At 40.6% G+C, this 15,635-nt stretch overlaps 2 protein-coding genes across 3 annotated transcripts in view; one reads left to right on the forward strand and one right to left on the reverse strand.

Annotated features, from left to right (window-relative positions):
- The window catches only part of PTER (phosphotriesterase related), a 29,122-nt gene extending 14,857 nt beyond the window's left edge, over window positions 1-14,265 (forward strand). The window contains 3 exon segments of the mRNA XM_060162577.1: window positions 7,287-7,391; window positions 7,393-7,419; window positions 13,765-14,265. Of these exon segments, the coding sequence (XP_060018560.1) occupies window positions 7,287-7,391; window positions 7,393-7,419; window positions 13,765-13,975 (343 nt within the window). The 3' untranslated portion in view covers window positions 13,976-14,265.
- RSU1 (Ras suppressor protein 1) overlaps window positions 1-15,635 on the reverse strand; it is a 356,276-nt gene that overhangs the window by 72,079 nt on the left and 268,562 nt on the right. For both annotated transcript variants that reach the window (XR_009542922.1, XR_009542923.1), the window contains exon 9: window positions 6,529-6,634. The gene's annotated coding sequence lies outside the window, so the exon portion shown is untranslated. The remainder of the gene's footprint in view (window positions 1-6,528; window positions 6,635-15,635) is intronic.

Raw genomic sequence — 15,635 nt, forward strand, 5'->3', positions numbered from 1 at the left:
TTAGGTTATAGTAATTTATACATTAATTTCTTTTAAACATTGTATTACAACTATTTTAAAAGTTATTTTAGGTTGTTACATCAACAATTCTAGGTGAGTTTAATAATTCTTTTAAGTGGTTGTTGAAGAACTCTCATAAAATTATAAAGAATCCCACATGACACTATCTGTACAAATACTCATTGGTTTTAAATTAAGAAATTCAGTGAAGAGGGAGACAGGACTTTTTTGGAGTTCTTTTGTGGTAAACAATTTTTATAATAATCAGTCATTGAAATTAAACATTGTTTTAAATAAATCGGTTATATATAAGCATCTCCTTAGTATCGTATTTTTAAGTTAAAAAAATTTTTTTTAATTACTTGGTCGAGTTCGTAAGTTTTGGCACTGAAGATATTCTGTGCTTCTGTATGTGTCAGGCCCTGAGCTAGTCCAGTCTCAAAATACAGAGACACTCACAGTGCTTACCCTCCAGGCCCTGGAATTCACAGACTGGAGGAGCTGATGAATTCCAACAAAGTCACTGCACAGTATCATGGAAAGTGCACTAGCCTAGGAGTTCCTGGAATTCCTGGGTCCTTGATCACTTAAAAGATCCAAGCTTTAGTTTCTTCATTTCTGCAATCGTGTTCATATGCAGCATCAGTATTTCACCAGTTCATTATGAGTTTCAGAACCTGCCCTTTCCATGCTCGTGGTAGCATTTAATGATGCCAACAGCTAATGAACTGCCCATGGCAGGCCCTTGATTCTCCTTCTACACTTCTGTCACTATGGAGACCGTGTCCCACCGCTTACTCTTCCTTCTTGCCCTATTCTGGTCAATGACCGTATTATTCGCCCAGATGTTAGTCTAAAGTCCCCTCCCCTCTGCAGCCCCACATGTTAAAACCTGTCTACCACACTAAGATCTCCAAATACAGCCCCTCTGATCTATTCCTCTGTTGTTCACTTAATTCAGGTCCTCATTGTCGCCTGAACTACTGTAATTGTCTCCAAACAGGAACCACCCCCTTAGCTTTGCTCCCTAATCTAGCCTCCAAATTGCCATCATTTGGATCTTTGCAAACACACATCTGATTACATCCCCCACCCCGATTTACGATCCTTCAGTGGTTCTGTGTCACCTTCAGCACAAAATCCAAACATCTTGGTCATCTGGTCCCCACCCATCTCTCCATCTCATCTCCCACCCTCTCTAGTGCATAGGCAGAATCTGGGCTAAAGCCACACTGCCCGTGACTTTGAGTAACCTATTTCCAACCTAGTAAGTCTGGTGGAAATACCCTATTCTCTGCTCTACTAGGCAGAGTCTTTCTTCAATATACAACTCATCAGAGATTTTGTTCTCTATGAAGCTTTTCCTGGATGAGCCAAGCAGTGTTTGATATCTCCTTCTTTGTGTCAACCCAGTTCCTAGTAGTACTTTCTTAGACTTGCTAAGGTCTGAAAAGCCATTCTGTGTTTCCACGTCTCTTTTCCCTAATAGACACTGATCTTCTTGAAGGATGAGACCCTGTATTATTTGTCTTTTTTTCCCCAGCTCATACTTCATAGTAAGTAGATGATCAACAATTTCTTATTAGATGGATGGGTGGGTGGGTGGATGGATGGATGGATGGATGGATGGATAGATGCGTCTCCCCTCATGCACTTTAGCTCTGATAAATTACAGCCTTATCTTCTAGAAATGACAAGCTCTTTTACCTCTCAATAGGTGTCCTCCTGGATTATCCATCCGTCACCGGACACTTAAACCCCACCAACCTACATCTAAATAGTTTTCTTCAAGACTCAACTCAAAGGAGTCACCTCTTTCATTATTCTTTCATAATACTTTGTATGTATTTGTACTATAAAAAGCTTTCAACACATTTAATTGTAATTATTAATTTAGATATCTATCTCCTTCCCTAGACTTTCAGTTCTTTGAGACAGCAGCTTAAATTTCTTATTCATAGGAGTATCCCAGCACAAAGGCTAGCACGGGGTAGGTGATAGCACAAGACAGTAAATGTTGGCTGCATTAATTCATGAAGGTGTGCTTGAATGTATGAGATGAAATCATGTATTTGCGAGTATCTTGAAACTGTAAAAACCCAAGACAAATGTTAGGTAATGTCATCATCTTGATTACACCACGTGTTATATCCTTTCCTCTGCTTCTTAGTTCTCGCTTCCCAGAGAGCGCAAAGCTCCTTGTCTAAATTATCTCTTCACACAGACTTCCTTGTTCCCACTCAGAGTGCATTTTGACATTAAACTACACCCCTCAGCTCTTGGATCAGATCTAGAATATAAAAAGGTTTGAAAAACAGAATCAACTGTCTTCCATTTTAATACTGGCCTTAAAACATGTATGTACGTGATAACCATATTCTGAAAATGAAGATAGCCAAATGGCATCAGAGAACCATTTTCTTAGTTAATAGCAATATATGTGTCATAAATATAAGCCCGTTCCTTACATAGAGAGAATCTGTTTACTGGTTGAAGAGCAAAAGTGTCAAACATGCAACAAAAGAAATGATATAGTATGAATAACAAGAACAAATACTTGATTCAAGCCCCTCATCTTCCTCTTGGGAAATCTCAGGACATTTTACAAATGACATTGCAATCAACTTCATTCACCTGGAAGAAGGGACTTTCTCCAGTGTGAAATGCAGTAGCTCTTCTGCATCTCAGAGTCACCTCATTGACTATTTAGGGCAAGAGGTGAAAGATATATACCTTAAAGGCTGGGGAAGACTGGAATAAGAGAGAATATAATTATTCATGGATATAGAATATGCAATGAGGAAAACTAGCTGCGGTTGACACCTTCGCTCTTATAAGAAGTGCTGTGAGATCATTGAGGGGCAGGACCTCCGTTTAATCCTCTTCTGACAGACGTCAGGCAGAGTACATTTTCCCCTGGTACCATTTTGACATCTGGGGTCAATCCTTTCTCCAAGTGAAAAAAAATTCACATGCATAAATGCAACTTCAGTAGCACCTTGACAATCCCTGGAAGTCATCCAGCTGAATGTCAGTTTAATGTAGTTAAGTCACCTTGTTAGACATTCACGGTGCAAGGTGAGATACTTTTGTGATGGGGTGTATTTCTCCATAGGTAAGTGCTGACGTAAGGAATGGAGCAGCTGAGGCGGGTGAACGTCATCACAAAAGGGGCAGCAGGGTCTAAGAACATGGCTTCTGCAGATGAACGCAATTTGCATTTATTCACCACCTCCTCCTGTGGGAAGTTGAGACTTACAAGCTTTTCTGAGACTTAGTTTCCTCATCTATAAAATGGGGATGATCATACTTTTCTCATGTAGTTTTTGTAAAGATTAAATGAGAAAGGGCCATTTATTTTGCCTGAGGATTATTGTTTTATTTTCTTGCTTCACCTACTTCTCCATCCTACCGCCTCATGAATATCTAATACCAAACTCATTTTATTTTCAGGGCTGTCTTCTGAAAAGTATGTCTGATCATTGACCTACTTTTTCCCATGGATTTTATACTATGTTTCCTCCTTCAATAGGGAGAATTTAAGTGCACTCATATCTTAGTTGCCTTCACACTAATGTTCAGTTATCTAGGGTGTGTCACATCATCAACTGTCACTAATAATAATAATATGTATGTATGTATGTACATACCTGTATGTATGTGTACGTATGTATGTATGTATGTATGTGTGTATATTTATCCTGGCTTTCTAACGACAGCAAATTTGTCTGCCTCCTTTTTAAACAGCATTCTCCTGATGGTCAAAATCAGCTTAACTGCTTCTTTTCTGAAATCTTCTCGCCTACATATGACTGTGAAATTTTTAAGAGTGTTTTACAGAGGGACCATTTCCCTCAAAGACACACTCCTTTCTACGTGCTGTTCTACAGGGTAAGAATTCCCAGGGATTACATTTGAAACTTCCACGTGTAGATGAATCTTACTGAACATGTTCGTCTTCCTCTAGAAGGTGATCTCTACCTATGGTACCATTCTTCCGATAACATTTCCAGTACAGGCAGGATTTATATATAATTGACATCTGGAGATCTAGATGCCTACGTTCCCCAGCCCTCTCTGAGATGAGGTTTTTGGAAGACCACATCCATGAAGATCACCTAGGGCCTCGTGGGCCACTGCTAAGGCCCTGGCTTTTTCTCGGAGGGAAATGGGGAGCTATTGGTGGGTTGTGAGTGGAGGAGAGACCTGATCTGACTTAGGTGTGTAGATAAGATTTTGGTTGCTGTATTGGAATAGACTGTAACAGAGGAAAGGCAGAGAAGTAGGGAGAGTACTTGGGAATCTATTGCAGGGATCCTGCAAGAGAAGATGGTGTTTTGGACCAGGAGGGTAGCAGGGGAGGTGGTGACGCATTTGGATTCTGGTCCTATTTTGAAAGTCAAACCAAAAGTCTATCTTGATGGGCTAGATGTAGAGTGATTCAGAGGAAGAAAGAGGACAAAGCTCCAGGATTTTGGGCCTGAGCACTGGATGGATGGAGTTGCCATCAACTTAGTTGGAGCAGCTGGTTTGGGGCAGGACATGAGGGGTTTAGTTCAAGGCATGTTAAGCTTGAGTTGCCTATTAGACAACCAAGTAGAGATGGCAAGCAATTAGGCATGCAGGTCTGAACTTCAGGACAGAGGACCTCATTATAGAAGACCCTTAATATGTGCCACTTAGTATCTGTAAGAGGCTTAGAGCAACATAAGGCTCCTAGTAAGAAAGTAAGCAATGGTCACAATGAATATAGTTCCTTCTCCTCCTCTGACCATATTATTAGAAATATCCAAAATACCTGTAATGGTCAAATCCTGTCTATTATATGTCGTTATGCTTTGAGCTACTGATTGAAGACCTCCACAAACTAAGCCTTTCTTACTTTTTTGGATAACTTCCATTTTTCAAATGCAGTTTTTGAGGGTACTGCGGGGAGGGAACTACATTTCAAAATAAAAATTAAAACACACAGTGTGCACACAAAGTCAACGTAATTCTGGAAAATGTCCTTTGAGGATAAAATATGTAGCACTGGGACTTCCCTGGTGGCACAGTGGTTAAGAAGCACCTGCCAATGCAGGGGACACGGGTTCGATCCCTGGTCCGGGAAGGTCCCACATACCGCGGAGCAACTAAGCCCGTGCGCCACAACTACTGAGCCTGCGCTCTAGAGCCCACGAGCCACAACTACTGAAGCCCGCGCACCCTGGAGCCCATGCTCTGCAACAAAGAGAAGCCACCGCAATGAGAAGCCCGCGCACCTCAACGAAGAGTAGCTCCCCCCTCGCCACAACTAGAGAAAGCCCGCGCGCAGCAGCGAAGACCCAACACAGACAAAAATAATAAAAAATTTTAGAAAAGGAAAAAAATACTAAACTTATCTCTTCCCCCTTATGTTATTTTAATTGTGTATATTTCATTTTTAAGCATGGTTCTTTGGGGAAAACAGAATATGTTTACTATAGTAAAACACATATTCTTTTAGCCTAGTAATTTTGGAAGCAAAAATGGTCTCCATGGTAAGAAGATAGAAAAGGAGTGGTATTAATAGAAGGTAGCACAGAGCTAATGTGCATTTTATAGCATAAAGGAAAGACGTTTTTAGCCTCCCTGCCTTAAACAACATCGTGAACTCTAAGTTACGCTAAACGGGTGAACAGAATAAAAACGAGCCAGCTACGATATGATGGCTGAGTGAAGGTCAAGACCTACTCTCCGGCAGCAGCCCAGGACAGCAGAGCCCTCTCACACTCGGACACAGAGGCTTAATTGGTCCTCCTAGGGTTTGGAACAGAGGCTCTGAAAATACTTCTGACCCCTTAGAAGCAGATTTATAGACATACAATAGTGCTTTAATCCTTGCATCCTGGCATTGCCAAAGTAATAGGATATCAGAATGGATAAAACCCTAATAAGACAAGGATTATCTGACGTTGCAACTCTTCTCCAAGCCCATCTTGGATCCCAAACAATCACTTCCTTCCTCTAGGTCCTTAACTCCCTTCACACAATGTTTAATGAGGTGTATTTTTTCCCTCACATTTTTTCCATATTGCCTCCTGGTAGGATTTTTTCTTTCTTTCTTTCCTATTTCTCTCTGTGCTTGAATCTCTACGATGGCATTTTGGGAGTTAATTTTAGGCCTCCTTTTTACTTGTTAGAGTCTCAATTTCTTGAGATAATCTACTGGTTCCAGACTCAACTCTTCTGTCTGTAGCCTGCACTCATCCTATATTTTTCTCCTTTTCCCATTCATTTACACAGTCTTACAAAGAGTGATATTTTTACTATGATCTCTACTGAAGTGAGAAGATAGCCGTAAAATTATCATAAAATAATAAATTCTGTTTAAAAAATAAACACACCAGAACATAAATATCTGTAGGAGTATTGCCCCTCCTTTTTCTAAAAAAAATCGCAATGATATTCACATATGCTTTGGAATTAATTTTAGAACAGATCCTCACAAGAAAATCGCCCTGTTACCTTACCTTGGCTTCCTGTTTTATCCAGATCAGTATTACTCACCTAATTCTCCAGTCCTGATGCCAAATTTCCTCTGATAGTTTCCACAGTTCACAGCAGTCCCACTAAGGATTTTCAAAGGAATACGGAGCATATCCTGAAGACAATTCTGAAAAAGAATTACAAAATTGTTTTGGAGATGGCAGCATAATTAAAATGTCTATAGTTCCCAAGTCCTTGAGATGGGAAAACCCCCTTTTGGATGGGAATTTTCCCTAATTTCTGGTAACAAATTGAACTATTTTATAGTCACATCATAAAAGCCAACTTAAAAGTTCTTTTACTTGATTTCAACTACATTCCAGTACATGGTGTGCTTAAAACTTTGAATCTGTATATGTGAAAAATATGCTCTTGTTTTTTTGTTTGTTTTTGGCCACACCACATGGCATGTGGGATCTTAGCTCCCCGACCCACCAGGGATCAAACTGGCGTCCCTGCAATTGGAAGCTTGGAGTCTTAACCCCCGGGCCACCAAGGAAGTACCTGGAAAATATGCTCTTAAGAGTTACAATATGGGGCTTCCCTGGTGGCGCAGTGGTTGGGAGTCCGCCTGCCGATGCAGGGTACACGGGTTCGTGCCCCGGTCCGGGAGGATCCCACATGCCGCGGGGCGGCTGGGCCCGTGAGCCATGGCCGCTGAGCCTGCGCATCCGGAGCCTGTGCTCCGCAACGGGAGAGGCCGCAACAGTGAGGGGCCCGCGTACCGCAAACAAACAAACAAACAAAGAGTAACAATATGTCTGTCTCATTGTCTCTAGGACTCTCCTTGACAAGAGGGAACTACTGGAGTTGGCTCAACTTGGCTGTTACTTGGAATATGATCTCTTTGGTTCTGAACTTTTCCATTATCAGTTCAACCCGGATGCCCAATGATAATAAAAGAATTGAAAGGTAAACATGATGAAATCTCTCATGGTATTTCTTTTTACCATCTCTTTTGGATTTTCTTATCTGGGTGGGTATTAGCAAAGATTCAGAAAACAGTAAGCAGGCAGAACCAGGGACTTGCAGAGAAAAATATACCAATGCTGTTTCAGGAAGGCAAATCTCTATATATTATTTTGAGGAGAAAATGAATCAGCTTAAGTAGGCAGAAGCTTCGCAAAGCCTTAGTTCAGTGCAGATGGGCAGCTGATAAGAAATACAGACAATACTCAATCTCTGCTCTGACAATAAAAGAACAGAAGACATTTCCCTCTTTTTTACTCTTAACGAAGTAAGCTGTTTCTTTCTCAGGTTGGCCACACCTGAGGTCCTAACCTCCTATAATTAATTTTTGAAATGCTTTACTTAAAATATTCACTAAGGAGGTGACTGCAACGTACAGGCTATAAGTATAATGTCTAAAGGTCAAACATTACATAAAATCCAACCTCTCAAAATTGTCCAATATTTTGGGGGTGAAAGCAAATAATTGTACAAGTCATTCTCTGCAACCAAGTGGAAAATTTCCGGAGTCAAGGCTGGATGCTACCTGGTTTGTCTTGGTTACGTGGTGATATGAAGACTGAATGCACCAAGTTAGGGAATGTGGGAGGAGAAATAGATTCGGGATTGACAGGATGACTTTATCTTGGGAATATCGTGTTGCTATCTGGTGGGGCCCTGGGATAAGGGTGTGAAGCTCAGGACAGAGACTTGGACACAAATCTAGACATTGTTGGCTTGCATGTGACAGTTGGAAGCGTGGGAATGAATGAGATCACTCAGAGAAGAGAATAAGGACAGAGCTCTGGTGACCACCAACACTTAAGGGATGAACTCAGGAACAGACCCTCAGAGACAGGTTGAGAAATTTTCAAAGCGTTAAGAATATCAGAGAAATGCATTTTTATGAAAGTTGTTGGAGAAGAATACTTAAAGCAGAAGGGCTTGAACACTTTTAATATGTGGCAGATATCAAGTGAGATAAAGACTGAAAAGTATCCATTGGATTTCACAATCAGGAAGTTGTTTGTTTTTTTTTAATTTTATTTTTGGCTGTGTTGGGTCTTCGTTGCTGCACACGGGCTTTCTCTAGTTGCTGCAAGCGGGGGCTACTCTTTGTTGTGGTGCGCGGGCTTCTCATTGCGGTGGCTTCTCTTGTTGCGAAGCACAGGCTCTAGGCACACAGGCTTCAGTAGTTGTGGCTCGTGGGCTCTAGAGCGTAGGCTCAGTAGTTGTGGCACACGGGCTTAGTTGCTTGGTGGCACGTGGGATCTTCCTGGACCAGGGCTCGAACCCGTGTCCCCTGCACTGGCAGATGGATTCTTAACCACTGCGCCACCAGGGAAGCCCAGGAAGTTTTTATTTCAGTCAATAAGTGCAGTCTTGGCAGAAAAGGCTTGAGGAACGAGTAGAAGGGGACGAAGAGGACAGAGGCTACTCTTTCAAGAAGCTTGATAGTAAAGGGAAGCAGGGCTGGAGCGCTGGAGCTAGAAGTCCAGACAGGACCAAAGGAAGGTTTTGTTAGGAGACAGACAGAATGAATCCAGGGAAGTGGTGCCTAATCTACAGGGTTATTATAGAATTTATATGAAATAAAATATGCGGTTTTTAGCTGAGTGTCTGGGGTAGACTATGGAAGTGGTCCATCAATGTTAACCGAAAAAAAATCTGGACAGGTAAGAGATACAGAGGAAGGTTCCTGAGGAGACAAAGAGATGGAATCTGGGCAGCAAATAGGAAGTTGGTTGAAAGGAGGTATACTGTCTCCATGGAAACGAAAGCAGGTGCGGCAGGTAATGGAGTGAGAGCAGAACGGTGTTTTGGTGAGAGGAACAGGAAACTGAGGACAGATGGTCCCGTGTGATCTCTAGGGCGCCTGTGAAGGAGACATGGTCATCTCCTGAGAAGGAAGGAATGGATGCAGGGCAGGACCTTGTAGAGGAGGATAAAGGCTGGGAGTGGATGGTGAATGAATGAGAGACACTGTTGTGTGGAAGACCCAGTGGAGGCCAGAGACCATGACTGCATGACTGTCTGCTGGCGCCAATGTCCATGATTTGGTGATTATTTTCCTAAAAAATGTTTTGTGTTTCGGTAGTAGGACCAAAGAAATTTTGTGAATAGAAGTAGAAGATGGAGACAGAGAGCTTGAGCGTTGGGATTCTGTCTGAAAAACGTGGTTGATATTGGGGGGACCACGGAGGGGTTGAGATGAGGGTCACGAGGTCCAAGCTGGAGGGAAGAAAGTGTAGAGAGAGATGGAGAGATGTCCAGGAATAACATAGCAGGGGAAAATCCCTGGATGCTTGAAGCAGATGGGTGAATACAGATAGTGGAAGAAGATGAGCGAAAAAGTAGAAGGATGGAACTCCTGGTCAGAGTGGGGAAAGGAAGGTTGAGTGGAAGTCGTTCTCCATGGCGACACGGAGCAGAACAGGGTTCTGACTGTAGAAAACTGGTTGGAATGGGAGTAAAAGCCAAACTGGAGCAGAGAAGTGATGTCCAGAAACTGTGGGGCTCAAGCAGCAGGAGTTGAACACGTGTACGTTGGGTTTGATGGGGAGGTCTTGAGCCAGTGGCCACAGCTCAGACAGCCTTAGGGTCTTTCCCCCGGGAAGCCTATCTTTACACGTATGCCTTCTACCGTCCCTGTGTACTGGCAGACCTCCTTGCTGAGCTTATTAACAGTAAAATAGGCTTCAAGTTTAATATCATCAGACAGAGTTGATTGACGTTACGGTAGTTTTGTATATAAATATGGAGACACTCAGCTCTACACGAGCAAACTGCTTTGACTGTTCTGACCAGAATCCCTAGGGCTTTTTTTTGTTTTTTTACTACTCAAACCAGTTCTTTGATAAACAGATTTATTGGTTGGTTTGTTTGTTTTGTTTTATGATTTTAATTTCCTTGCCCAGGAGTACCACTCAATACAGGCAAACAGGTTTCCTAAGAGTCCTACTTGCTTGGACCATACTCAGAGGTGAATATTCTCTGGAATTTAAAATGGGGTGCTGTGTAGACCTTCCTCATCTTTCATGACCTCAAAACCATGATTTCCTGATGAATGCCCTCAACACACGTTTTACAATTCATCTTGGAAATAGGAAGTTTGCTCCCAGGACCTGCTTTGTTTCTCTAAGCCCGTTTACGGCAGTGAGCTGTATCTTCTCCACCCCTATGCTTTCCATGACACTCCTAGACCTGAAATAAAAGAGGGAATCTGCAGAGGGAGGTCTATGGGGATATGAGCTTTCACTGAGCTAAATGTAAACATTCTAGATGTACGGAAATACATCAAAAAGTATATATATGTGCATGTGTGTTTGTGTATGTCTATGTATCTGTGTATGTACGCATCCTTAATCTTTGTAAATTAAAACCATGCGTTAAGTCCCTGGACTCAAGTACAGCTCACGGTAATTACTAAATGACTTTTGGGTTGTGTGTGTATCCCCTTGTCCCTACCTCCTGGGCGCCTGATTTTCATCATTCATCAGCAGTCCTTCTCTGAGCCTCAGTAATCTCAAAGCTTTGAAGTGCAAGAACAGAGAAGCACGCTTCTGCCTACCTCTGGTTTTCAGCACCAGAAATTCTGTGTCTAACACCTGTTTTCAATCTTATGCTCCATTTCTCAATCTTATTATATCTCTGCCTTTTCACACTTTGTAGTCTCTCTCTAATATTTGTTTGCAAAACACTAACTCATTTGTATTGCTATAATTACTGTGATTTTTTGTCTTCTCCTCTGTATTGGTTCCTTCCTTCTGGCGGTCTCTCTCTAAATACTGTTCTTCTACACAATGGCGCAGCATATGAGACGATCTCTTATTTTAGGAGTGACCAGGCAGTTTTCCTGATAGTCAGGATATAATTATGTGTCTAGAGCCAGAACATTCTCTTTCTCATGAGATAACTAGTCTCCAGATTCTTGACTTAATGAGTTCTAAGGGTTCCCATTTTGAAATGAGTATCTGTCCATACTACTGCGCAATTCAGTGGCTTTGTGCTTCAGGATATGACACAGGCCTCTTACAGGAATTTGTTTACACAAATGTGCCTCTGTAGTAATAAGATATCTCTTCTTCTCAGACAAGGAAAAGAGACAAAAATGTTGAGAAATGCTCAGAAAATACACAGGGGAAAGTGTACCCTAAAATTTCCTGTAAGGTGATACTCCTTTTCAGTTGCGGATCAAGGTTTGTCACACTAAGTTTCAGCACTGTGCATGCATCTGACAAATCTTTCTCTCTTTTCATAGACGATCATATAACTGCCTTAAATAATTCCCTTAAAGAGAGTTCGTTCCACAAGTAACTTCAGATCAGGACTTTTGGACATTATACAAATCTCAGAGAGGCAGGTAATGCCCTACCCCTATAGAGGGGTAGGTAGGCATATAGGGAATTCAGAGGTAGGGGATTAAGAGGTATAAACTATTATGTATGAAATAAGCTCCAAGGATATATTGTACAACATAGGGAATAGAGCCAATATTTTATAATAACTATAAATGGAGTATAACCTTTAAAACTTGTGAATCACTATACTGTACATCTGTAACATATACTATTGTACATCAACTATACTTCAATAAAAAGAAAGAAAGAAAGAAGCAAATAATGGTGGTGGCACAGCTAGCACTCTAAGTATTCTTAGGACACACATGAGGTACGTGTGATGTGAATGCAGATTTCTAGACAAAACACCCAGGTTGGCTCTTTTCTGGCATTCCTTTGGCCTGCAAATATAAGATCTAATCTTGAAGTGTAATTTCTTTTAAAATGTATGTTCTCAGAGGGCAAGGCTTTGTGCTCGAGTTTTTTGATGCAGTGGCCCACATTTTGCTTGCTGTAGTAGTTATTAAATATGACTCATGCACTAGAATGCCGAGAAATGCTACTGAAACAAAAAAGGTACCTTTCAAATAATTAGCCCTTGGCGGAAGGCGCTACCCATCCATCTAGATCCATTTGGAAATCTAGGGATCGACAAGACAAGACAGAAAATGCCAGAGAACAGCCATGGTCTCCAAGCTGCATCTCCTGCCATCAGAGACCCATGGAAGTCACGGCAGACACTGCCCAGGGTCCAGACCTATACAGATGGTGGCTGTCAGAGGTGACCGACTCACATTACAGATTACAGCACTTAACAAAGCCAAGAGGATTAGATGTTTAGACAATAGGCAGGAAGCCATTCTGTAGTCAACTGACTATAAATTTAAAGGAACAGCTCATTATTTATAGCAATCTTAATGAAATGGAAGGAAGAAAGAGTAAATTTTTATTGGCCAATTTAATGCAATGCTCCCAGACTACTACTAAGTCAAAATTCCCATCAGCTTCAAAAGGACTAGCACAGAGGGACCGTAACTGACCTTTTAAAAATGACTAGCAATCTAAAATATGACACAAATGAACCTATCTACGAAACGGAAACAGACTCACAGACATAGAGAACAGACTTGAGGTTGCCAAGGGGGTGGCGGGCGGGGGAGGGATGGATTGGGAGTTCGGGTTTAGCAGATGCAAACTATTACACAGAGAATGGATAAACAACAAGGTCCTACTGTATAGCACAGGGAACTATATTCAATACCCCGTGATAAACCATAATGGAAAAGAATATGAAAAAGAATATATATATATATAATGGGGTCACTTTGCTGTACAGCAGAAATTAACATAACACTGTAAACCAACTATACTTCAATAATAGTTAAAAATAATTTTTAACTTGATAGTTAAAAATAACTATCAAGCTCATCATATGCCCTTCATTTTCAAACCAACTGATTTTACTCTCAGAATGTTCTACTTGTACAAGGATTCCTTTTGTTTCCCTATTTTAATCACAAACAGTCGTTGATTTTATTTGCTAGGAGAAAAAGGAGAGACAGAGAGAATGAAATCTGAAAAATGGGTCGACTAAGCGAGGCATTTTAGAATGGAGAGCTGGGTACAAATCCAGAATAAAGGTGTTTAATAAAACGCTAAAGTGGCCACTTATGCAAACTGGCGTGTCCTGTTAGAAGCTGTGTCTAATGCAGGACTGCCAGGCATCGTCATAAATATCACAAGCTGGGGATTTCTGTGTGCAGGGAATAAGGATCATGTTCCTACTAGGGTGCGGTAATATCTTTATCATCACCACGCAATATTTATTAAGGGTCTCCCAGGACACGTGCCGCAAGGGAAGACGGTATCTTTATGACAACACAATAGGTTTATGAGTAAAAAGTTTAAGGCACCCTGAAAACTGTAAACGTGAGACCGATGCCACATAATGAGTTAACATTTTTCACAGGGTACGTCTTCTGGTAGATGAGGGCTATGAAGGTCGGATTCTGATGGCACATGACATACCTACGAAGCATCGGCTGACGAAATACAGAGGTCACGGCTATTCTCATATACCTACCAACATTGTTCCTAAAATGTTGTTTAGAGGCATAACTGAGGCTGCACTTGATAAGATACTGACAGAGAACCCCAAGCAATGGCTAACTTTCAAATAGGACGGTTGTTCTGAATTCATACCTTGAGTATAAAGCTTGCAGGGAACAGACAGGGATTTCAAACCCACTGTGAGATATTAATCAGAGTTACATTGGACTGACAGAGCATTTCCTTTTTAGGAGAATTAGAAGACTTCTGCCTTCTCAGAAACTGGCTATTACATCTGTACCTTTAGGGAGTTACCGAGCCTTATTAAGCCCTATTGTTTTTCCTTAACAAAATAAAGACAAAAGTACCCATATCCAAACAACGATTTACAGTCTACATCCCCTTAGTGGAGTTTTGCTTCCTTTTGTTTTGTTTTCTTAATCTGTCACCAGCACTGCATGAGAAAATTTAAAGTGTTTCTAGTTAAATTACCCCTTTCTGGAGCAATCTAATGTTTCCTGTAATATTGATGATTCTACTAATTATCCTGCTGTCCTTTAATTAATGCTTAATGAATAATATGGCACGACAAAATAGCTTCTGCAGCAAGGGGAGTCAAATTTTGAGACTGTTTTTTCAAAAGATACTGTAATATAATTACCAACTCACAATGGTAAAAATATTGTGGAAGGTTAATTATATGCTGTTCACCTATCTATATATACTGATAATACATCAGTTTTGTTGCCTGTGGCTTTCTGGTATCCAGTTTTCCTATAAATTTTGTTGTGTTTTGAAAAATTTGTACAAGGGGACATGAACACATGACATAGTACTCAATTAGAAAAATTCAATCATAAAAGTCAAAATATATTACATAATATAGTTTAATGAATCATTACAGTTATAGTAACAAAGGCCACAATTTAATTAATAATATAGAATGCAAAAAAAAAAAAGAGAAATGTTTGCCTTATATATATTCTCTTTATTTCCTTTACCTTTTATTTGTCTTTCCTTGGGCCTGAACAGAGAAAATAACGCTTACTTATCTGAAGAAAATGTCAGATCTATTAGAAGTGACAGTCTGATTCTAGAGCCAGCTCTTTAAAAGACACCCAGCCCTGATGTTTTGTGTAAATAAAGCCTTTTTAAAACTCTCAGTTGACCTGTTCTGCTGTTTATAAGCTAATCTTTTGGTTGAATCCTTTACTATGATTTGTCACCTAAAAAAAAATCTCCAAACCCTTACTGCTAATTCCTCTTTGATAAATACATATTGTTAAATGGAAATAAAATCCACTGCAATTCCGTCATGAGTTATCTTACATATTAGAAAGGCCAAATAGAATTAGCCATTATTCTTGATAAACGGGCTTACATGTTTTTAATCATATAAATCATGAGAGTTACTCAGACCAAGGCATTTAAACCAAGCAAACAGCACATTCAGATGGGAACACCAGGCATAACTCTTTTGGAAAGTTGAGGTTGGCTAAATAAAAGATATTTCCATGGATCAACGATGATCAAGCTTTCTGTGTATTAGAACAGAAAGTATGCAAGAGGAATGAGCCAAACAGAACAAACTAATTCCTTTAAATGAAAAAAATGCAAATGTCCTTCGCCAGTAAAACAGGCAGATTTTTCAATCTCTGTTTTTGAAATCTACTTCTCAAAGAGTCTTCAAAGGCACCTGAGAGTGGAACAGATTTTTCATTGTAATAGTGGAAGCTGTCTGATAGTTAGGACGTATCAACATGCATTTTAAATCTTTTTCTTAGATTAAAG

The sequence above is a fragment of the Lagenorhynchus albirostris genome, chromosome 1, assembly GCF_949774975.1.
Source record: "Lagenorhynchus albirostris chromosome 1, mLagAlb1.1, whole genome shotgun sequence".
NCBI lineage: Eukaryota > Metazoa > Chordata > Mammalia > Artiodactyla > Delphinidae > Lagenorhynchus > Lagenorhynchus albirostris.